This window comes from Octopus bimaculoides, chromosome 2 (genome assembly GCF_046866305.1).
Source record: "Octopus bimaculoides isolate indiv1 chromosome 2, ASM4686630v1, whole genome shotgun sequence".
Classification (NCBI taxonomy): Eukaryota; Metazoa; Mollusca; class Cephalopoda; order Octopoda; family Octopodidae; genus Octopus; species Octopus bimaculoides.
Genome location: NC_142929.1, coordinates 100,315,122 through 100,337,269, shown reverse-complemented (window position 1 = coordinate 100,337,269; position 22,148 = coordinate 100,315,122). Strand labels below are relative to the sequence as shown.

The window sequence follows — 22,148 nt, the reverse complement described above, 5'->3', positions numbered from 1 at the left end:
ACATTATTTGATTTATAAACAATTCAATCCACTTATAAGTCTCATCCAAGCTTTGGTTTAAAGACAGATGAAATTCTGTGTGAAAGGATGGCTGGATTGTAAAAAAGAGTTTTTTACAATCCAGCCATCCTTTCACAAATTGAATAATGTATATAAGTTGAAACAAATTGTTGGTTCTTTTGGCTTTTTTAATGATTTTTTAATGTTATCTTATATTTATTTTCATATAAATAAATTATTGGATTGTCAGTTGAATCTCTCTATTTAATTCATTGTTTATATATATATATATATATATATATATATATACGGCACGTAAAAAGCACTCACACACTCATGGAATGGTTGGCATTAGGAAGAGCATCCAGCTGTAGAAACACTGCCAGATCAGACAGGAGCCTGGTGCAGCCTCCTGGCTTCCCAGACCCCGGTTGAACTGTCCAACCCATGCTAGCATGGAAAACGGACATTAAATGATGATGATGATAGATAGATAGATATACATACATACATACATACATACATACATACATACATACACATATATATATATATATATATATATATATATATATATATATATATATATACATACATACACACACACATATATGTACATATATATAGAGCAATAAGAAAATGGACGGAATTAATAGGTGGTGTTCATCAACTTATAGACATATTATGTCAGTTTATTTATTTACTAAAAGGACAATTATAACAATATACATACATGTATGACATATTATGCCTTACATATATAAAATATAAGATATCAGTAATTATTAAAATATAACATATAGCAATAGAAATTGGGATAATACCTTTCAACTGTTTCAGCCAAGAGGCAAAAATACCTCATTCTACCTTTATCCCTCCAGTGGACTGAAGTAATTAGTAGATGAAATTGAGTTTGTATATATATGTGTGTGTGTGTTTATATCTATATCTTAACCTTATGTACTTTCTAAAATCTCTGACGAAGCCTAGAGAAACACCCAAGTACCTCAATTTCATCTACTTACTGAAGTATACAGGCATTTCAAAGGTAAAAATGGTGTTAGAATACCTTGTGTTTGTGAATATTTTGTTTCAGTCTTTGGCCTGTGGCCATGCTGATGTACAGCATGGTTTTAGTTGATCATAACAATTCCATTACCTACTTTTTTAAGTTTGGAATTTATCAGTTACTATTTACAGGACTGATACGCTACAGGTCTTAAACACTGAGTATCCTTTTTCAAATGATGTTGATGTAAAGACAGACTTGATGGATGATAAATGCATAGACACACACGTGTATGACAGATCTCTCCACAGTTTCTATCAGTTTCATTCACAAGGAAGGCATTGGTCAGGCCACAACTATAGGAGAAGGCACTTGTCCAAAATGCCAAAGTGCTAAACAACAACAATAACCACCACTACAAGGAAAAAATATCTTAAAATATTTAATAAAGCTAATTCTTGTTTTTATAGACAAGCGGATGTTAAACGAACGATCAGCACAAAAGAAGACTGCTTAGTTTGTATTATCAGCATAGATTGAACCAGTGTGTCAATCCTTAAATCTATTATTGTTGTTATATTTTTTATTATCCATTTCTTATTTTCTTATTGTTTCTCATTCATACAGCTCAGCATTACTCCCAACCACCAGATGTGACAAGCAATGCCTCCAAAAGTATGCGTGGGGCCGACAGAGTTAACCGTTATGGTCAAGCACATGCATCTTCGATCAGAGTTGGGTCTACTCAACTTTCCACTTTTGAAGAAGAGCCAGGTGAGTTTCTTTTAGAATATTTCCATTGTTATGTTCATCTTGCTCTTTTCCTTTTTCTTTCTCTCTCTAGAATTTTGTATCTTTCACAATATAAAATATACTTTCTGTGCTGTTTGAAACTCTCCAGTTTTATATTTTAAGTTGAAAATTGTTCATGTTGTATTTGTGCCTTCCTAAACAATATTTATCAATTACTATTAATTTTTTCCTGCTTTGATATGGCTTGATTTGTATGGCAATGTTTGCACATGAGAGAACAGTCTACTTTCATACCATTCTTCTTACATAGAATCTGCAATCTTTTCCCTCTCATTAGTTGTAAATTAGAGGAGTTACAAAATGCATTTTATTAAATTCTTAATACTAAAAGAGTGTCAAAAGTTTATCTGAGATATTTGTTTTGAAAGTAGCTAGCATATTATTTACTAATTCTGTTACTTCTTCCCATCAAAACTCATTTCAATGCTTCAGTTGTTGCTGTTGTCTAGTGAAACTTACTTCAGTTTAATTTTTCTAAATTTCATTAACTGTGACAAGATATTTTATTATTTGGTAAAGAAATATATATAAGATTATAAGTTAATCCAGAATTTAGCCACTTTGTATATTCCATGTGACCAAGAAGACTTACTTGTGCAAATTTTATTGCAATAGCATTTATACATTTCTTAAATTTTACATTAACATGAATCACTGTTTCTCAGTTTATGTAAAAATAGTTTTCCTTACTTTATTAACTTTAAAGTGGTTTGCATATTGAACCATATTTGAAGAGACAGTGGGAGGCGGGCTGTGAAAATTAACTAATATACTTAATGATCTTCATTTGCAATGGCAATCTAGTTGGTTTCTCAATTTCAAACTAGGTTTTATGTAGGCTAGCAAATAATTGCTACCATCGTATTTTCTCAGATACTGGTTTTGTAGTTTATTCAGTGACTAAAATGGCTTTGAACTACTTCTTACCATACATTATTTACAATTGATGGATATTTGTCCTCATCTTGTTTGTTGTTAACACAGCGTTTTGGCTGATATACCCTCCAGCCTTCATCAGGTGTCTTGGGGAAATTTTGAACCTGGGTTCTCATTCCTAAGGTATTTTTTTATGTTGTTGTTGTCATTGTTATTGTTATTATTATTATTATTATTATTCAGATCACTGCCTGGAATTAAACTCAGAATCTTGGGGTTAGTAGCCCGCGCTCTTAACCACTATGCCATGTGGCATAGTGGTTAAGAGCACGGGCTACTAACTCCAGGGTTCCGTGTTTAATTCCAGGCAGTGATCTGAATAATAATAATAACATTGAAAAATACCTTAGGTATGAGAACCCAGGTTCGAAATTTCCCCAAGACACCTGATGAAGGCTGGAGGGTATATCAGCCGAAACGCTGTGTTAACAACAAACAAGATGAGGACAACTATCCGTCAAATGTAAATAATGTACATAATTCCTCATCTCATAAATATAGAACTGTACTTCTTAACCATGTTATTCCTTTTCACTTTCAAAGCTGTAAGCATTCTTTCATGCACTTTTCTTCTACTAGCAGTAAGACAAATATTAGCTCAGATATAAAAATTCCAAAATAGGAGCTAGTATATAGATAAATACACATACAAATATATAACTATTTTGTAATTCATCACATTCCTCTACTCAATTTTTTACCAGAAAATTCTCGTTTCACCTGATCGTTTTCTTCATATTTTATAACTATAACTTCTTTAAAAAAAAAAACACCTATTATTAAGCTAGGTCTTTTCTTTAATGGTCTGATTTTACAACTGGGAGCCATAGATTTGTATCATATGATAGAGATGATACTTTTTTTTATTATTATTTACTTTTTCAAAACAAGGAAGATCTCTGCATACTATTTTAGAATGAAACAGTAATAATGTAGGATGATGGTAATTTAGCAAGCAACTTTCTCAGAATGAAATTAACTGGGAATCATTTGCCAGCAATATTAAAGTGCCAAATTGGTTTCACCATAGGATATATATATGATCAAAGACAGTTTAGTTGTATCCCCATAACTTAGCAGTTCAACAAAATAGAATAAGTATCAGGCTTTCAACAAACATAATTATTGGGTTTTATTTGTTCAACTAAAACCCTTCAAGGCATTGCCCCAGCATTGCTGTAGTCCAATGAAACATGATTGCTAATACAAGGCAAACAATATTTTTTTTATGTTTTTCTAAATTTTTGATGTATCATTCCTTTTTAACTTGACATATAAAGTGCACCAGTAATTTGTGGTTTGATCTCCAGTCCACATTAAAAAAATTCAGAGCTACTACAGTAGTATGTAATTTGAGAGAGATTTGGTTCTGTTTCTAGCAGGTTGGATGACCATGTAGAGTAATCAATCTCTGACTAAATTGTAAAATTTTTTTTAAAAATCAGTCTCTGCTGTGTATAAAAGTTGAAAAAAATAATAATACTCAACTATATACTCAGAAGAATTTCAATTAAATAACTTTGAAAAAAAAAAAAAGAAAAAATATTTGCAGAAATGAGGGTATGGTTTAGTTGCCATATGTCTGAAAGTGCATATGCTTTGTTCATGCTTGACATAACAAATATTTGGAAGAATAACCTCTCATTGAAAAATGATAGTTATTTCCAGTAAGTTAGCATACATCTTGTAATGCACCTGGACACCACACTAGTGATGTTTCCTGGAGTTACTGGGTACTTTGGGTGTTTCAAAATCAGATACCTTCACACAAGTTACCTAACCAAAATTGATTAAGCTCCAGCTTATGTCCAGTTAACACTACCCCAGGTTACACTACTCCTTCTAGGGCTCACACCTCTTGATCCACAGCCACTTTGAAGTAAACTTGAAGTGACTTTTAATTCACTGGCCCCTGTGATGCTTCATATGTAGGCTCAGCAGAGAGACTGTCCTGTAAACCCTCTGCATCCTGCCTCAATGGGATCACACTTTGTTTGCTACCCATTGATTCAGCATAATAAAAATATGATTACCCTTTACATATACTGATAAGGATTTGTCTTAAAATATCAATTTTATATGGATAGAGTCTGATTAGTTGTGACATTCAATGTTTTTTCTGATTAAAGGGGTTATGATGAGATAATGGATATGGCTTCTTGGGAAAGTTCCTGTCACATCTTGATACATGTCAAGATGATATAGAGCAGTGGTTCTTAACCTAACTAGCACTCTTTCGGGGATGATGTGGACTCCCAAGGTGGATGTCAAATGCTATGGAGACATTATAGATCAGGATTTTACTTAGAATTAAAATATTCAAAGCAGGTAAAATATCATTGGGGAGTTAAAATATGAATTGGACATTGTGTTATCCATGAGCAGAACCATGACAGATGAGCCACGTCTCAGTACATTTTTGTTATGCAAGTCCTTATGTCCTTTAGTAATTTCCATAAATATTTCTGTGGGTTGATGGTACCCACAAAAACATCTTTTAAAAAATAGCACATGCCAGATTGATGGTGTAAGAAAATATGGATAATAAACCACTAAATAAAACTAGCTTCTGTTTCAGTAAAGTAATCTACTTTTCTTTTTTCCAAACAATTTGGGAAAGCTGTTTGTAAAATGCCATTTGGGAAGGTGTTAGGATTGAGCTACAATAGGTTGGGAACCACTAGTATAGAGTATAAGTTTGTTGTGTTTAACATATAAACTTTAATGGTTATAGTTTGAATAATTTCTAGTATGGTGGGCTGGTAGAATTGTGAGATCATTACACAGAAAAATACTCAACATCTTCAACTTTCACTTGTTCTACTTTTCTTTGATTCTTTGCTTTTGAAAGATGAAACATTGGTGTGTGTGTTTGATATAGTATTAGCTGCTTGACATAGGATCATTACTAATTCCACATCTGTGAAAAAGTACATTTTGAAATTTAGAGCTTGTATATTTTGTATTTTAAGATATGACCTTTAAGTGCATGCAGGCATGCTTGCTGGAATGAAATTTGTGACAAATGCTGGAAACATAAAACAATGTTGTGAGGTTAAAACTGCAAGCTAGTGAGAATATTTCTTAGAGTGGAGATATCAATACAAACTTAGTTGGATGTCTTCAGTTTGACAGTACTTTGTACTCCTTATCTTTAACACAAACTAAATAAGTTTTCATATAGAAATAGCACCATCCTGTAATTCTGATTAAAAAGAGAAAGTTAATTGCCCAAAATATAATGCAGGTAGATAAAAGATAATAATGACTGAAAAATAGTTTTAAAATGGATTTTCGCTGCTAATGTTTGACATTACAGAGGGTTTCTTTCTGGTCTTCTCTAACTAAATTTTAAAGATGTCTTCTTTCTCCTAATTTTTAGTGTAATCACTAAATATTGTTATTCATTGTAATTGTCAACTCATGCTTTTATAGAATTTTTTGTGTATCTAGAATTATTATAATTTTTTTTCTTTGATTCTCTAATTTCTTTTACTTTTCATTTGCATCCTATTTTATTTAGTGGTGAGGGTCTTTAAAGGTAATTCATATAAGAAAATGTGAGATATTTTGTTAGCTCATGAAGTTTAATTTATAAAATTACATTTACATTTATACTTGAAAAAGTAATGTTGTATGCTTGTAATAATTAAGGTAGATTTTTAGGAGATTTTGTTTTGTCTTGTTATTTTAATGATCTGACATTCATTCTTTTCATCAGTTAAAGATTAAGATGACTTTAATAGGATTTGATCTCACATCAACAAAACCACTTTGTTACATCATAATTTCCTGTTATTCCTGTATTTGTGGAATGAGTGCCATTATGGTTCATAAGTTTTTGCTAAAGTAGATATGACAAGAATTCAGTCCCGTTCCTAAGGATTTACATCTGTGTCGGTAACAAGATATTAACTCATTAACTATAAGTTGAGAATATATCATATTATTCATTCTGCTATGTCTCAATGTCAGTATTTTTAAATATCCTCCCTTCCATATACTATTCCATATTTATAGTTATTTTTATTTTGTCAAAATATCGTCAAATCCAGACTGTTTTCCTCATTATGAATCTATAAATTCATTGATTTTCAAAAGGATTATGAATTGCTGTTTAAGGTTTAGTGTTTGCACTTCCTTGCAGATCATTTATTTTGTGCAGATTTAACCACAACAGTTAACAAATATTATTGTAAGAATTATGTTAGGAGAAAGTTCAGTGTGTCATTAGAAGGAAAATATGTATTATGCAGGTTCTTCTCAAAAAAGATAAATTGTTGTTCAAAATACGAAATTTGAAACTGTCACTGACATGCCAATATTCCTATTCTTGTTTTCCTATCATAGTTGTGGTTTTATTCTCCACTTTCTTTAAGGTTTAAGTTATATAATTCATATATTATTAAAAAATTATGGTCAGAATTATATTTTTATGATACTCATTAATTTCATAAAACGTTAAGTTTATATGATTCCACTTTTCAGAGAAGCTTTAATAATCTGCTGGTAAATATGGAAGTTGCTATCTTATAATTGATTTGCAAAATTAGTTAGAACTACAATGGTAATAGTCTTGTGTATTACATGGTTTAGCTTTGTGCCAGTTAAAGTAATGCACCTTCTCTCATATTCAGTCACTTAATCTCTCTCAAATTTCCCCTAAGTCAGGAAAGCCTTGTTGCACATACTTTGTTAATATTTCTGTCTTCTCCATCTATTTATTCATTTCCCATTGATATCAATTCAGTGTCTTTTGTGTGTGTGTGTGTATGTTAGTTACATGTATATGTGTATGTATACATATATATGTGTGTATATATATACATATATATATATACACACACATACACATATATACACACGTGTGTACATTCATATACATGTATATTAAAAAACACTGTGTGTGTGTGTGTGTGTGTGTGTGTGTGTGTGTGCACGCGCACACACATGCACACACAAACACACATATACACACACACATACTCATATATATAGTTCTGAATATATTTCTCCCCTTGTTTTATGTTGTTTGTTGTTGTTTTATCCTAGGATTATGTTTAAATTCTTCATTTATTGATTGTTTTTTTTTTTTGAAATGCAAGTTTGTTTTGTTTTTGTTTGTTTTTTTTAAAATCATATATATACATTTATTGTGGTCTTCTTTCTTTTACTTTGCTCCAATTTCAGTAATATTGTCCTTCAGTGTGTTTATTATTTACATCTAAATTCCCTCTATTTTTGGATGGGCCAACAATTTGAGTATTCCCTTCTTTATGTTCATCCAGGCTTTCTAGCATTAGCTAAAGGTATCTTTTCATAATAAGCCCTTACATCTGGGCATGAAATACAAATTTTTATTGATGGTTCTATTAATTTCAAATAATTAATTGAATAGATAAATTAAGACTTCAAAAAGTTCTTAGCTTCCAAGGTAAAAACAAATTCATATATATATATACACACACACACATACATAAATACATACATGCATACACATTATATATGTGTATGTATATATATGTATGTATATATGTATGTATGTGTGTGTATGTGTATATATATATATATATATATATATAGGCTGTTTCTGAAAGGCTTTTATAAATCATTCTGAGCAAAACTTTTTAAGGCCATTTCATTATATAAATAATTGAGCTAAACTTTAAATTTCTGGCCATCCTATCACATGATAACTCTGTAAAGTGTTTGCGTGTCTCTGTTTGAACACCGTTTTATGGAATGATGAACTTTGGGCAGGTAATCTCCCGACCGGATTGAGTGAACTTCAATCTATGGATGATGCAGCTATAGTAAACTGGATCATAAGTAAGACTTATTTCTCCCCTCTCTGAATGTCTGCACGGAAATAATTTCTCTGTCGTGCTCAGGCGAGCCCCTGTATTTCATTCTATGACTGACCAAGCATGAGACAAAACAATCTGCTTTTCTTTTTTTTTATTTCTTTGCCCACTCCTTAAAAATTTGAACCTCAGTCTTCTCTGTGTATAAAAGTTCTACTTTTCCTTATTTTTTCTCTTTTTTCTAATTATATTCTTCTTGACAATCAGTCATTTTCTTATTTTTTCTCTCTGTGTTTTTTTTTTCAAATATCACAATTTAGACAATTTCTCTTAGTTATATTTATTTATTAGGAAAATCAGAAAAAAAAAAATTTTAATTGTTAGTTGTTGTTCTTATTGTTGTCACTGCTGTTAGTGTTGTCAACTTGTATTTTGTTTTCTTTTGGTGATAAAAGTGTGTGTGTATATTTTACATATATGTGTGCGTGTGCATATATATTATATATATATATATATATATATATATATATATATATATATTGCTGCTTCTTGTAAAAATGCTAGCAATTTGATTAGCCTCTACAAATTACCTTATCATTATCATCATTGCTATTATTTTTTTTTCATATTACCTAGATTCAAGACATGGCAAAGTATCTGCCAAAATCCAGCAGCTGTTAAACACATTGAAGGTAAACTTCCTTTCCTGTGTTTTAATCTTAGCTTCTGCTTGACATTATTTGCTGTAATTTTCTGAGCTCTTATATGCATTTATTTCTATGTTATAGCTTAGATTGTGTTTTATATGTTTGCTGCTATATCTAAATGCAATTGTTTTAACATTGTTATGTTATCATTATTATATTGGCTACTAGTTCAACTTTATCCTTATCTTCTATTCTTACTCATCACTCAACCTTGTTTTGAAACTAAACTACTTGATCTTTAAATTTAATGAGATATGCCTTTAAAAAATGTCAGTTCATTACCTAACTTAATGTTGTTTAAAAAAGTGATAAAGTCTATGAAAATATTAGGGAATTTTTTTTTTTTAATTTTTTTCTACATGTAATCTTTCTACCTGAATATTTTAAATGAAATAATAACATAAGCTTATCACCTAGCTTTCATGTTTCAGGTGTTTGATTTAGATCAGGGATTATTTTTGATCAGGGATGAATAGAGAGCACTAGAATGAGGAAACAGTATTTATCTATCTATTTTTGGCTCTTGATTTGAAAAATGGCTTGTAATGAGTCTTGTAACTCATCAGCAGTCAAATGGTTATGTGCTGTTGGGAATAAAATAGTTACTAGAAATTCTGTATAAGGTTGATAGTTAAATCAATAGACATAAAAATGTGCACTCTAGAAAAACAATCCCTCAGCACTAAATTCTATCAGTGTTGAACACTGTTCAATGTTGGTAGTATTCATTGCTCAATGGAAACAGCTCAAAGATTCTTTTGAATCATTCCATTATTATCACTCTACCTTAATATTCTATATCACTTATATATGTTCTTTTGCAGCTAGCTACTGATGCCCAGTTCCTTTCTTAACTCATTTGGATTCGCTCTGTGTTGCAAATTTTCATTCCTGCATCCTCCAGTGTACATGAACCTTTTACAACTTTCTGGAGCTGCTCAAAGATTTTGTTTTGTTATATTACTCTACAAGATCACATGAGGCACATCTTTTAGCTGGTTTCTGTACAGAGAATCTGTCATAGAAAGAGCTCTAAGATGATTTTTATCTTTGTTTGGTGGAGTAAGCTGAAGACAGTATCTTGTAACAATAGCATCTAAATACTAAAGCTGATCTACTGATTAAGTTTAGTATCTGCACTTAGTCTGTACTATTACTACAATCTAATCTAAGTTTGTATGACAGTATTGCATCATTGTGCATAGTAACACTGGTAGTATTCATTGCTCAATATTTGTTTTTCAAGAATGTACCTTTTTATGCCCATTGATTTTACTGTCACCCTTTGTTACTCCCTACACCACACAACTGCTTTGAAATTGATGAAAGTTACAAGATTCATCACTGGCTAAGATTATTCTTATTCTTAAGCATATTTCATTGCAAGACCCCAAAATAGATTGATAAATACTGTTACTACATTTTATTCTTTATCTCAGTACCCTCTATTCAACTCTGTTTAAAAATAATCTCTCATCTAAACCAAACACCCAAAACACAAAAGCTAGATGATAAACTGATGTTTTTTTCTGTTTATTTTTTCATGTTCATATGCATTATCCCTTTTAACTCTTCACATAATATCAGCTACATTAATCCCAAGTATTCATTCCAGTTGAGGATTGAAATGCTAAAGACACTTGTCATTTTCAAATCATCATCATATTTAGAATAACTATGTAAAAAAATAAGACATTTAAGTTTTAACAAAATTAAATGCTATAGAAAAATATACACTTTTTATATTTACAATTGAAACTTATTGAAACTTTAAAAAACTAAACAGGTCTTAAAAGCAACATAAATGCTTTTAACTCCCAATGTTTTTGATATTTTTTGTATATATTTTATGTTTTTAAGCTTGACTTTTAAACTTTATTTGAAAACAATACACCATTCTTTTGTTTCCAATACCTTTTATATTTATTGCTTTGTTTTTTGTTTTTAGTGAAAAAATTCTGACATATCTAAAAAATAATTTTGCTTTCACATGCTTGCAATTTACCAATGTGACCAACTTTCCTTTTAAATGATAGTATTTCACCATAACTTAACTTTAATATAATCGTACTAATACATTTAATGATTACCTTTTGATGTTCTACTAAAGTCTTATCTTACCTCAAACACTTATACCTTTTATCACTATATCTTTCTTTATGAGGTTCAGCTTCATGAGACCAACTTACTCATTTCTTCCCCTATCTTCCATGATCTTCTGTAGGTTCTTTCTTGGATCACTCAATACTTCTTTACTATCATTTTCTATATGCATCACATCATCATCATCGTTTAACGTCCATTTTCCATGCTAGCATGGGTTGGACGATTTGACTGAGGACTGGTGAAACATGTCCATACCAACTCACTTTTCTCTTTTGCACACTACATCTAGTTTCTTTTGTACCCATTTTTTTTTTGTTTGTTTGTTCATTTGAACCCTATCATTCGTGCTTACTAACATTATACATCCATGATCACTTATTTTCTTTCCAGTTTTCACTCACTCTCCAGATTCAGTACACTTTTAACTCTATGATCCATAGTACTTTGTAGACAAGCATCATACAATCTTTCTTTCAATCAGAGAAGGAATCTCTGTCACCAGCAGAATAAAAACTTCCTGAACCTTTTAAACTTTTTACCCTGCCATTTTTAGTGTAGCTACTATGTTTCCAGAACACCATCTTCTACTGTTAGCTATTTAAGCAACAAAAGCTCATTTCAGCTTCTAAGGAACCCTCTGAATATTTGAAATGATATATTCTTTGGATGCTCTTCATGCAAACTATTCCTTCACATCTGCTACATACAGAGTTCTTCTGTATCATCCTGCCTGTGCTCCCGCTACATCTCTTGTTTACCAAGTTTACATTAGGTACATAATATGGAAATTTAGTTCTTTTTTACATAACAAGCATGTCCATTTTCCAAATGCCAGTAGAATTCTGTTTTCTTCCTTGTTATGAAAACTCTTTTTGCTAGGTTTATGTAAAGATTATCTTGATTTTAACTCTTGTTTCCATGCTTGTAATTTCTTCTCTAATACTTTGACAGATTCAGCTGTGAAGTAGGTCATTGACATACAGCAGTTCCCACAGACAGTTCGTCCTCAACTCCTCAGTTATGGTCAGGAGAATTATAATAAACAGGAGGAGATTGAGCTCCATGTTCTGATGGGCACCCACCTACATGCTAAATTTCTTGCTATAGTCATTGCTAACTTTTCATCTTGCTGGCAGTATCTCTGTATGTTGCTCTTACGAGCCATTCTTTTATAGTAAGTTTTCTTGGTGACCACCAAACAACAGAGCGTGATAACCTGTCAAAGGCCTTCTCCAGATAAGCAAAAACTAGATGGAGTGCCTTGACTGAGTTAAGGAACTAGGCTTCAGTGGTACTCCATCCTGGCACAAGTCCAAATTGTTTTACATGTTAACAAGCTCACTTTGTGAAATTTTTTTTATAGTACATTCATCTATAGTTGCTTGCTTCTTTCTAGAGTATTTCTATTGCAGTTGCTGATGATACTACAGTAGGCATTAAAAATTTACCCCTTCTTGTACTACCTTATCAACTATGTGAGTGACTATATTTTATTGGATAATTTATTTAGTGTTTGCTAAAATCAAGTGGGAGCTATGCAAGCCATTTACAAACATGCCATCAGCAAGGCGAGTTTTTGCCACAAGTTCAGAAAAGAATATAGCATGTTCATCAGGGCTTGGTTTTTAGCTCTTACTGTTAATTAAGGTTTTCCTGGCCATAACAGAGAGTTTAAGACTGTATACTAATGGCCTAATTCTCATAACTGAATCTGTCAAAGATTAAGAAAAGAAATATTAAACATGGAAGCACAGCCTAGAATTGAAAGGCTTGAAAATAAGCTTAATAAATACAGAAGCTTAAGTTAGCAAAAAAGAAGTCAAAACTTTACTTGTATCTAGGAAGTGGCCTAACTCAAATCGCTGAAAAGGAGTTGGTAGGAATTCCATATGGTTTATTTCATGGTTGCACAAGTGGTGTAATGGGATCACGGGCTGGTCAATAAGGAAGGAAGTCTTCATATGTAGCAAATGCAGAAAAATAGTTAGCAGTAGGAGCACCTTTTAAATGGATTCTTTAATTAGCAGTGGAGTAAGTGCTTTGTAAACATAGTTCCCAGAGTAAGATCGCATGGGAAAAAGTTCAGGGAGCTGTTATCTTTACTAGCAATAAGGTGATTTTTCTCTTCAAGTGAAGAATAGATTGCATGAGTATTACAAAGAATGTGAAGTGTATAAAAACTAAAGAAATAAGCTGAGTTTGCTTCCGTTGAATGTCTAAAGTTAACAAGCATGAATGATGGTATACATTTGAGCTAAGAAAAAAATTGGATGGAGCGTGCAGGATAGAAGGCTGCACTGGTTCAGAGCAATGTAGTCTCCTCTCTTGTGATGCATATCTCTATGCATTATGTATAGAGTATGATGATTGGGTTTAAAGAGTATTAAATGATCAAGTGGTGACACTGCAGGTGAGGAAGGTGAGTAAGAAATGGGAAGAAGTAGTGTTGTCTGATCTCAAGAAGCTGGACCTCACAAAGATGATGATGATGATGATTCACTGTAACAAGTGGTGAGACATTATGCTGCTGAAAGTCTGTCCTACCCATGCAAGCATGGGAAAAATGGGTGTAGGCATGGTTTAATGAGTATAGGTTTGCAGCTTGGTTGATTAGTCCAATTCTCTACATGGCTTGGGGTTCAGTTTCACTGCATGGTGCTTTGGGCAGGTGTTTTCTACTCTAGTCCTAGGATGTTTGAGGCCTTGTCTGTGAATTTGGTTGGTAGAAACTGAATCATATGTGTATGTACACGCATCTGTATGTTTGTTTGCAAATAGGTTTCTCTGAAAATTGTTGAGCCACAAGCACGGGCATTGTTATTTCCTCTGTCAACAAATCATCACTATCTTTACATTTTCAGTTTTGTGGATTACAGAATCCTTACTTGAAGATCAAGTAAAGATTAGTGAAAGGAATGGCATATGGCTGTATGTAATCCTCAATAATATATTACCCTTGCTGGCATTGAAAAACAGATTAGCATGAATGGCGCTCTCCTCACACACACTCTCTCTCATTGGTAGGAAAAGCATCCAGGCATAGAGACCAATCATTTGATCAAGGTGTGGTTCTTCAACCCATTTGTGTGGATGGAGGCCCCTCAATAAGATCTGTAATAATTGACACCAGTATAAAAAAATGGATGTAAAATGATGTATATGTGTTATGGTCTGTAAGTGTGAGTATGTGTGTAGTGGTTGACTTCAGTTAACTTTAACCTTTATTTATTCTCATCCTCGTATTATTGCGGTAGATGATGTGTATGGGGTTATTGTTATTCCACTCATTCAATCTATTGAGAGAGTGTGTGTGGGTCAGAATCTGCTTCCAGTTTGCACACCACTTCTATAATCTATTGGACTATTGGGTCATTTAGATGTGTGGAAAAATTTTGTTATTTTAACATTATTTAATCTGTTATGTTTTGGTTTTGCTATTTGGTAGATTCTAACTGTTTTCTTTTCATGCCAGTGTTTGTGAGCCATTTCTCCTTTATAGAGTTCTGTGGTATCTCTATACAGCCCTCCCATTGATCTAATGTGATGCACTAAATTCCTAGTTTTGTAATTTATCTGTGGTTCACTGGTGCACAGTTTGCAAGTTGCCAGTACAGGGTTTTTTTCCTAAATATGTTTAACTAAATAGACACTTGATAGATCTGCCTGTTTTCATTTTTATTGTTTTTCTACATTACCACAGGTATGGGCCCATGTGGTAATATGTTGATGACATTAAAACTGTAATCAAAACAATCCCAGTAGGCGATAGCCAGGAAATAGAAAAACAATTTGATGGAAAGTATTCAATGCAGAAACAAACTCCATCCAGCAGAGCATCAAGGGCTTCTTCAACTAACTGCCTTAGCACCCCATCAGCAGACCTGCATTTCTAGATATTAATCTATGGCTAGAAACCATAGGCAACATAAATCAACTTTTCCAACATATAACAACAATGCACAGAGGAGCATTGTGACCAGTAGTGTATATCGAGATTGAATAGTCTGGTTGATGCAATGATGTATTATAACTTACATTGCTGGGCACTCCACGTCTGGGTTCTTTTAGCCTATTCTGTAGCTTGCTTTTTGAATGTCTGTCAGCCATACAGCCACATCAACAAGATGGGTGTGGTTGTATCCTCTCCAAATATACAGCAACTATTTTATCTGTTTGCTAAGATTTGTTTTTGGTCTCAGCTTTCATCTTGCTTTTATATACATGGTCTGATCAATAAGTATCCGGATTGTTGCCATAGTAACGAAGCTAAAGCACACAAAGTGAAGCTGCTTGGTCTAGTTTGACCTTGAACTCTGCTGTGCATGTGCACTAAGTTTTAACGTTCTAGTTGACTTCTGCTGTTTACAGCAGTGCTTAGAAGGAAGGTGTGTAGTGTGTGATCGTTGCATTGACCATGACAGAAAACTTGAGCAGAGAATCTGCATCAAATTTTGCCAAAAGCTTGGTGATACCTGCTCAGAGGCTTATGCAAAGTTTTCAAAATGTTTTCATCATTCTCAACGCAACCAAAGGTTCAGTATAACTGTTTTCTTCAAGTAAATTAAGAATTTAAAACGTGGTTCAGAGAAAAAAATACCAAGAAACGGAATGGGAATTGACACGCTCACTTCAGCATCAGTGAAGAGAGTGAGGACATACTGAGGATTAACCAGGTTTCACTGGCCTATGGGTCATAAAACAATCAACAGATAGTGTCACAAAAAATTATTTCTTTAAATGGGACTTTTTTCATTGCTTGTGATATGCAGGAATATAGTGTATATACTCTAAAAACCATAATGTATACAGTACACAAACACACAGCCAAATTATGTATGAATATATATCACCAAGTCCATGCACCACCCAATCTATGCAAGCATGTAAACAAATATTTAAAATCCTCCAAAAAGAAAGGAAAATCCAAACACTATGTGCTACATTTTGTTTCAAGCTATAATTTGTGTATTTCTGTTTCCAAACGAAACACTATAATATTTACAATGTTAAAAAATGTTTTAATACTTTTTGAAGTAGCTTATGCAATTTTACCTAATTTTAGGTTTTCAGGGTTTCTATTTAATAAGAGTAATAGCAACAGCTAGTTTTTTTTTCCTTGATATTCACATCAAAATAAATGAATAAAGATGTTTGAAGAATGGTCTTTAAATTAACAAGATTCTGTTGGGTTTTTTTAATAGTGTTAATTTGAAAGCAATATCTACATTGTTTACACTTGTTTTATGTAAACCTTTATAGATTTGTTGTTAATATCCTGGAATGAGGCTCTACATCAGGTTTTATGGTTGTCAGGTCACACCAACCTCAGCTTTACAAATGTGAAGCGACAAGGATCAAACTCAGTACAAGACTGGAGAAGGAATTAGTTACTATTTAAGAATGTTGTTAACGCCTGTCAAAATTTTGTTAAAAGTATTTATTTTATCATTTAATCACTGAGCATAATCAAGTTCATTGAGATCTCAAGATATGATATAACCACTCAAAAAATCAAAAATACACTCTATCCTGTTTTATTTTATTTTGTTTTTACACTCGAGTATAATGTTAACCACCAATTTTCATTATGTTATTAAATGTGTATTAAATTTCTCACATTACACATGAGAAAATACAGTAGGTAGATTTAATGAGGTTAAAATCAATTTTTAGTAAATTGGAAAATTATTTGATGCTATTTAAAATTCATACTGCTTTCTTAGCTTTCAAAGTGACAAAGTGGTAATTCCTTTTCCCATTAAAATAATTAATGATATCTGCCAAAACGGCAGATAGGATTTATCACATAAATGAAACCAGATTATTGTTTACTTGTATTAACTTGTTCAAGCTAGTGAGTTGCGGCCTTGCTGTAACATTGTCATAAATACATAACTTCATTATTTCATTACATAATCATTGCTTGTTATGTTATGTTCTAGTCATCTTTGTTTTACACAATTTGTATGTTTTTTTTTCATTACTATATAGTTTTAGTATGATATGCAACTGTCATAAGACCACATATTTCGCTCTTTCATCTCTAGTCATAATTTGGAACAAAAAACTAGATTCGTTCCTAGTACAATACTTCCTAAATTTTTACAATTTCATGGCTTTTATAATTGTTGCTAATTCTTCCAGTTATGTTCACCAAGGCATGTAAAATTAAGTATCCAAAACAGACTAAATCAAATTATAGCAGATACAATTTCACAAACCAGTAACTGGCTGGACTAACAAAACTTACAAACCATAAGCCAATTCATCTGTCCATCATCGTCATCTGTACACACTTTTTCTCTCTTTACTTCGCCCCTGTACAATTGTAATCTCAGATGCTGCATGTTGTTATCCTTTTGTGTTTTTCCTTCTCCACCCTCTTTTCCCACTGTATCTATTTTTTTTTATTTTTTTTTTATCATGATTAGGGTGGTTTTTGTTGGAGTGATTGTTTTGTTTTTCAGCTCTGACCTCTACTACTAGCAACTCAACCATAAATTACGATGGGACCTATTGCCAGTCAGGCTAACTGGATCAAGCAGTTATTTCTTTTGCTCAAGGGCATGAGTAGCCAATACATGATATTTTAGACATTTTACCTTGAATAGGGTTCTAAATACATTGACCCTTATGATACTTCAGTTCTGTGAAATAAGCTTCCTGTTTTAAAAAGAAATGTTGTTTATGCAGAGTAATTAGAATATTAAAAATTATCTTTCATGGAAATGAATTTCAGAACCATGTTATCTTAATTAATGTTTTTATTTGTTTCACTGATCCCTGTGTCAATGAAATATACAAAATATATACTAGTCATTTGCTGGGATTCAACTAATCAGCTATATTTCTTTATTTGCCACTTTTGAAAAAAAAAATTATCTTGTTGGTGATACCTATTCCATTTTAGATAGAACAAGGTTGAAATTTCATATGCAAGTCGAAGTTAAACTCTAAGTATATCATAATTTGTGTATTAACTTTAAAGTTTGTTTGTTTGTTTTTTTCTAGATTTGTATACAGTACCTAATGTTTTTAAAGATGTGCTAAAATAAAAATTAGTTTCACATTTTGAAATTTTTGTATAAAATTTGTGCAAAATCCAGTTCTAACGACATTTATATTGGCAATGGATTAAAATTTACTTCAACATTCGTTACTATTGCGTGATATAGTTTCTGGTATCCAATACCTTTTAAAATTTGTTTAGTTCTTTTTAGATTTATTAAACATTTATAGTTTCAAATTTTCTCTCATTTTTGCTCCTTTACACAGCGTCCTAAAAGGAAACCTTTGAGGGAATTCTTCATTGATGAAGATGAAGCTTTAGAAAGTAAGTTGATTTTTCTTTCATTTATTTAGCAGTTAAATTAGCATTAATTATCAATTTAAAGTTACCATTAGAGCTATTTTATTGATAATTTTATTTTGCTAACTAGTTTTTTTGTAAACTAAACATTTTCACACTGTTCTTTTCTCCAACATTATGTCATGTTAAACATAAACTTTATAAATGGTTTGGGAGTATTTTCCTTGAACTTGGTTCTTTAAAAACAACTCATTTAAATTTATTAACTGGAAAACATATTTCCATTCCTTCTTGCACAGTATAATAAGACAATCTCTTGCTTACAAAGGGATGTCATTTGATTTATCTACATATGCTACATGCAGATGTTATACTTTTATTGATAAATATTTTGGAAATACATTCCACCCATCTTTTTCAACTAACACTATAATTCGTTTATTAATATATTCTCATTTTCTGTTTCATAAGCTCAATCTATACTCCACCAAATCAGATTACTAATTGAAACCTTACCTTTCCCATATAAAACTGTTCTTAAAATTTCTGCCTGCAAATGTGTTTCTTTAGTCATAATCATTTGTTTTATCACAGATATAACTGTAACTTTATATATATGTATATAGGCCTGTTGGTACAAATAGGAAAAATAGAACTCAAAATATGAGTACATGTATGTTTTTATTAATATTTAGCTAAAGTAAAAGAATGGTTCAAGGTTTGATAGTGTCTTTCGACTTTCTAAAAGGTTTTTTTTCTTAATCTTAACTCCTTGAGAAAAAATCTTCTCTCCAAATATATATATATAAATATATATAAATGAAGATAAAAATAAACAATGTGACTTGTGAGAACATCTGAAGATGTATGCGCACACACACACACTCTGTCTCTCACACTCTGTCTCTCACACTCTCTCTCAAAATAAAAAAGCGAGAGAGAAACTATGTTGTGTTAGTCACAACTGGTATGGCTAAAGTATTGGTCACTTCGATCCTGTTTCTTGCAATCAGCTCTGTTTTGATTATTGCTCTTACCCTGCGATAACACTCTCTTCTGATCCTTTCCCTCATCACTGAATGTTTGATTCCCTCCCCTTACAATACCCCTAGGTATCTGTAGCTCTCCACTGGTTCTAACTCATTGTTATTATTATTATTATTATTATTATTATTATTATTATTATTATTATTTAGAAGTTATTAATAGTCAAAAGTAACTAAGTGCTAGGATCCCTTTCATATTGTAAATAAAAACTGATTTTATTTCCTGTACATACATATGTCTATATCTTTATATGTGCACATGAGTGCCTTGGCAATTAACAGACAAAGCTAAAGCATATCATAATATAATGTATATTTGTCTTTCAGCACCTCCCATAGATCCAAATGCACCCAAACCTGAAGGAGCTGAACTGACTCCAGTCGCAGGAGAACAACTCTGTGTTTGTATTAACTATTTTCTAATTTTCATTTTATTTATTTGATTTGATTTGATTTGGATGCCTAGTTTTGCAGTTAGAATAGCAACTGGATGCAGGTATGGTTGTATGGTTTAAGAAGTTCACTTTACAACAACATGATTTGGGATTCAGTTCCTCTGTGTGGCACCTTGGATATGTGTTTTCATCTGTCCATTGGTTGACGAATATTTTGTGAGTGAATCTGGTTGATGGAAATAGTCTAAGTCCAATGTATGAATATGAGGCTGTGTGAGAGAGAGAGAGAGAGTGAGTGAGAGTGATTTTGTCTCTCACTACTTGGCAGTTGACAGCCTGTGTCAATTTGTTTATGTTCTCATAACTTAACAGTTTGACAAAAAGAGAGTGATAGAATAAATCAGATTTAATATAACATTTGTGGTTTATTTAATCAACTAAAAACCTTCAAAATGGTGCCCCAACATAGCTGTAGTCTGAAAACTGAAATAAAAATTGTTACTGTTTTGTAATTATGGATAAACTTGCTTCAGATGATGAATCAGTATCTTTTGCATGTAACCTCTTACATAATCATCAAGTTGAAGTGCCTACACTATTCTGCTATTATGATTAGCTATAGTAATTAGTGATTTATATATTGATTGCAATAAATTTTTAAAAACTGTTTTCTTTTGATGTGTATCATTAAATGTATCGGTTTTTAACATGTGATGATTTTAAAAGTAAGAGAATTTTGAAGAGTGTTATAATGACCTACTGAGATGTCTCAGAAGCTAGAAAAAGCAGTTAAATTAAAGTGAGATACATTTGATACCTCTTATTAACTACAAATTAACGACTTGTATTAATGATTTCTAATTGAGGTACAAGGACAGCAATTTTTGAGGTGAGGGGTCAGTCACTACAATTAACCTTAGTACTTGACTGGTACTTTATTTCATTGACCCCAGAGGGCTGAAAGGTAAAATTAACCTCACCCGGATATGAATCCAGAACATAATGAGTCAAATGAAATACCACAAGGCATTTCTTCCAACACTTTAATGATTCTGCCTGCTTGCTGTTTTAATGAGCTGTATTAGTAGAAAGTGTCTATTGTAATATACAGATCACTAAGAAATAAACAACAACACTTACAGATTTCAAACAAGATAATGTAAATAAGGAAATGAAATTTCTTAAATTTCCATACTGAATTAGCTATTCACAGTAATTTTTATCTCTTCGTGTGATGTGTGTGGCTGGTGGGGTGGCAATTTTCAAAGGTAGCACCATCAATTAGCATGTTAATAGTAGGTTGTGTCAGCTATCAAATGTCAACATTATTATTAATGTTATGAACTGAGAGAACTGCAAACCTAACTTGCTACTATAGAAAAAGGGAATCAAAGGAAAATATATAAATCTGTGCACAATTTTGTACCATTTGATCATATTTATCAAAGCTATTCAATGAATTATCCCTGTGTAAGGATCTGAATCTATATTTAGGATAATATAGTTAATATACTTAGTATTTGTTGTTTATTAAAGCAATTTTTGTGAGATTTTTTTTCTTACATCAGAAAGAAAGTGATTTAATTGTTTTTATTATCATGTATTTCATAAGCAATGGTTTCTTAAAGTAAAACAAAATAAAAATCTCATTTCAGAATTTGGGTGTAAATGTAAGATCGAGTCCAGCCCTCATGTCCTGTTATTTCTTAGTACAATTAGGTTGTAGGCTATTATTTCAGCAGTCTCAAAGTTAACTACACAAGTCTTACAGGTCTGGGATGGCCTACAAAGGTCATGAGTATTGCTTCTCTTCTGACTAAAATATATTTCAAATTACACTCATTTAGATCTACTTTATACATTAAATTATCATTTCAGCTGAAGTCAGGATTGGGAAATTTCATTATTATAGTTATTTTAGATCTATGAAGAATTTTCCCTCTTCGTGTATATAAATATAACTGTACATTCATAATTACACATGGTTTTCATGTTTGCTGCACATTTTCTCAAACTTTTCTGT

General features: G+C 31.8%; 1 protein-coding gene across 50 annotated transcripts in view; it reads left to right on the top strand.

The window, feature by feature from the left end:
• The window catches only part of LOC106868181 (disco-interacting protein 2 homolog C), a 264,069-nt gene that overhangs the window by 179,475 nt on the left and 62,446 nt on the right, over positions 1–22,148 (top strand). For 28 of the 50 annotated variants that reach the window (XM_089347270.1, XM_089347283.1, XM_089347273.1 and 25 more), the window contains 5 exons: positions 1,637–1,783; positions 8,519–8,587; positions 9,199–9,254; positions 18,651–18,708; positions 20,058–20,131. In XM_089347270.1, the coding sequence (XP_089203396.1) occupies positions 1,637–1,783; positions 8,519–8,587; positions 9,199–9,254; positions 18,651–18,708; positions 20,058–20,131 (404 nt within the window). The remainder of the gene's footprint in view (positions 1–1,636; positions 1,784–8,518; positions 8,588–9,198; positions 9,255–18,650; positions 18,709–20,057; positions 20,132–22,148) is intronic. The other 22 variants (XM_089347285.1, XM_089347284.1, XM_089347287.1 and 19 more) reach the window with 1 other exon arrangement.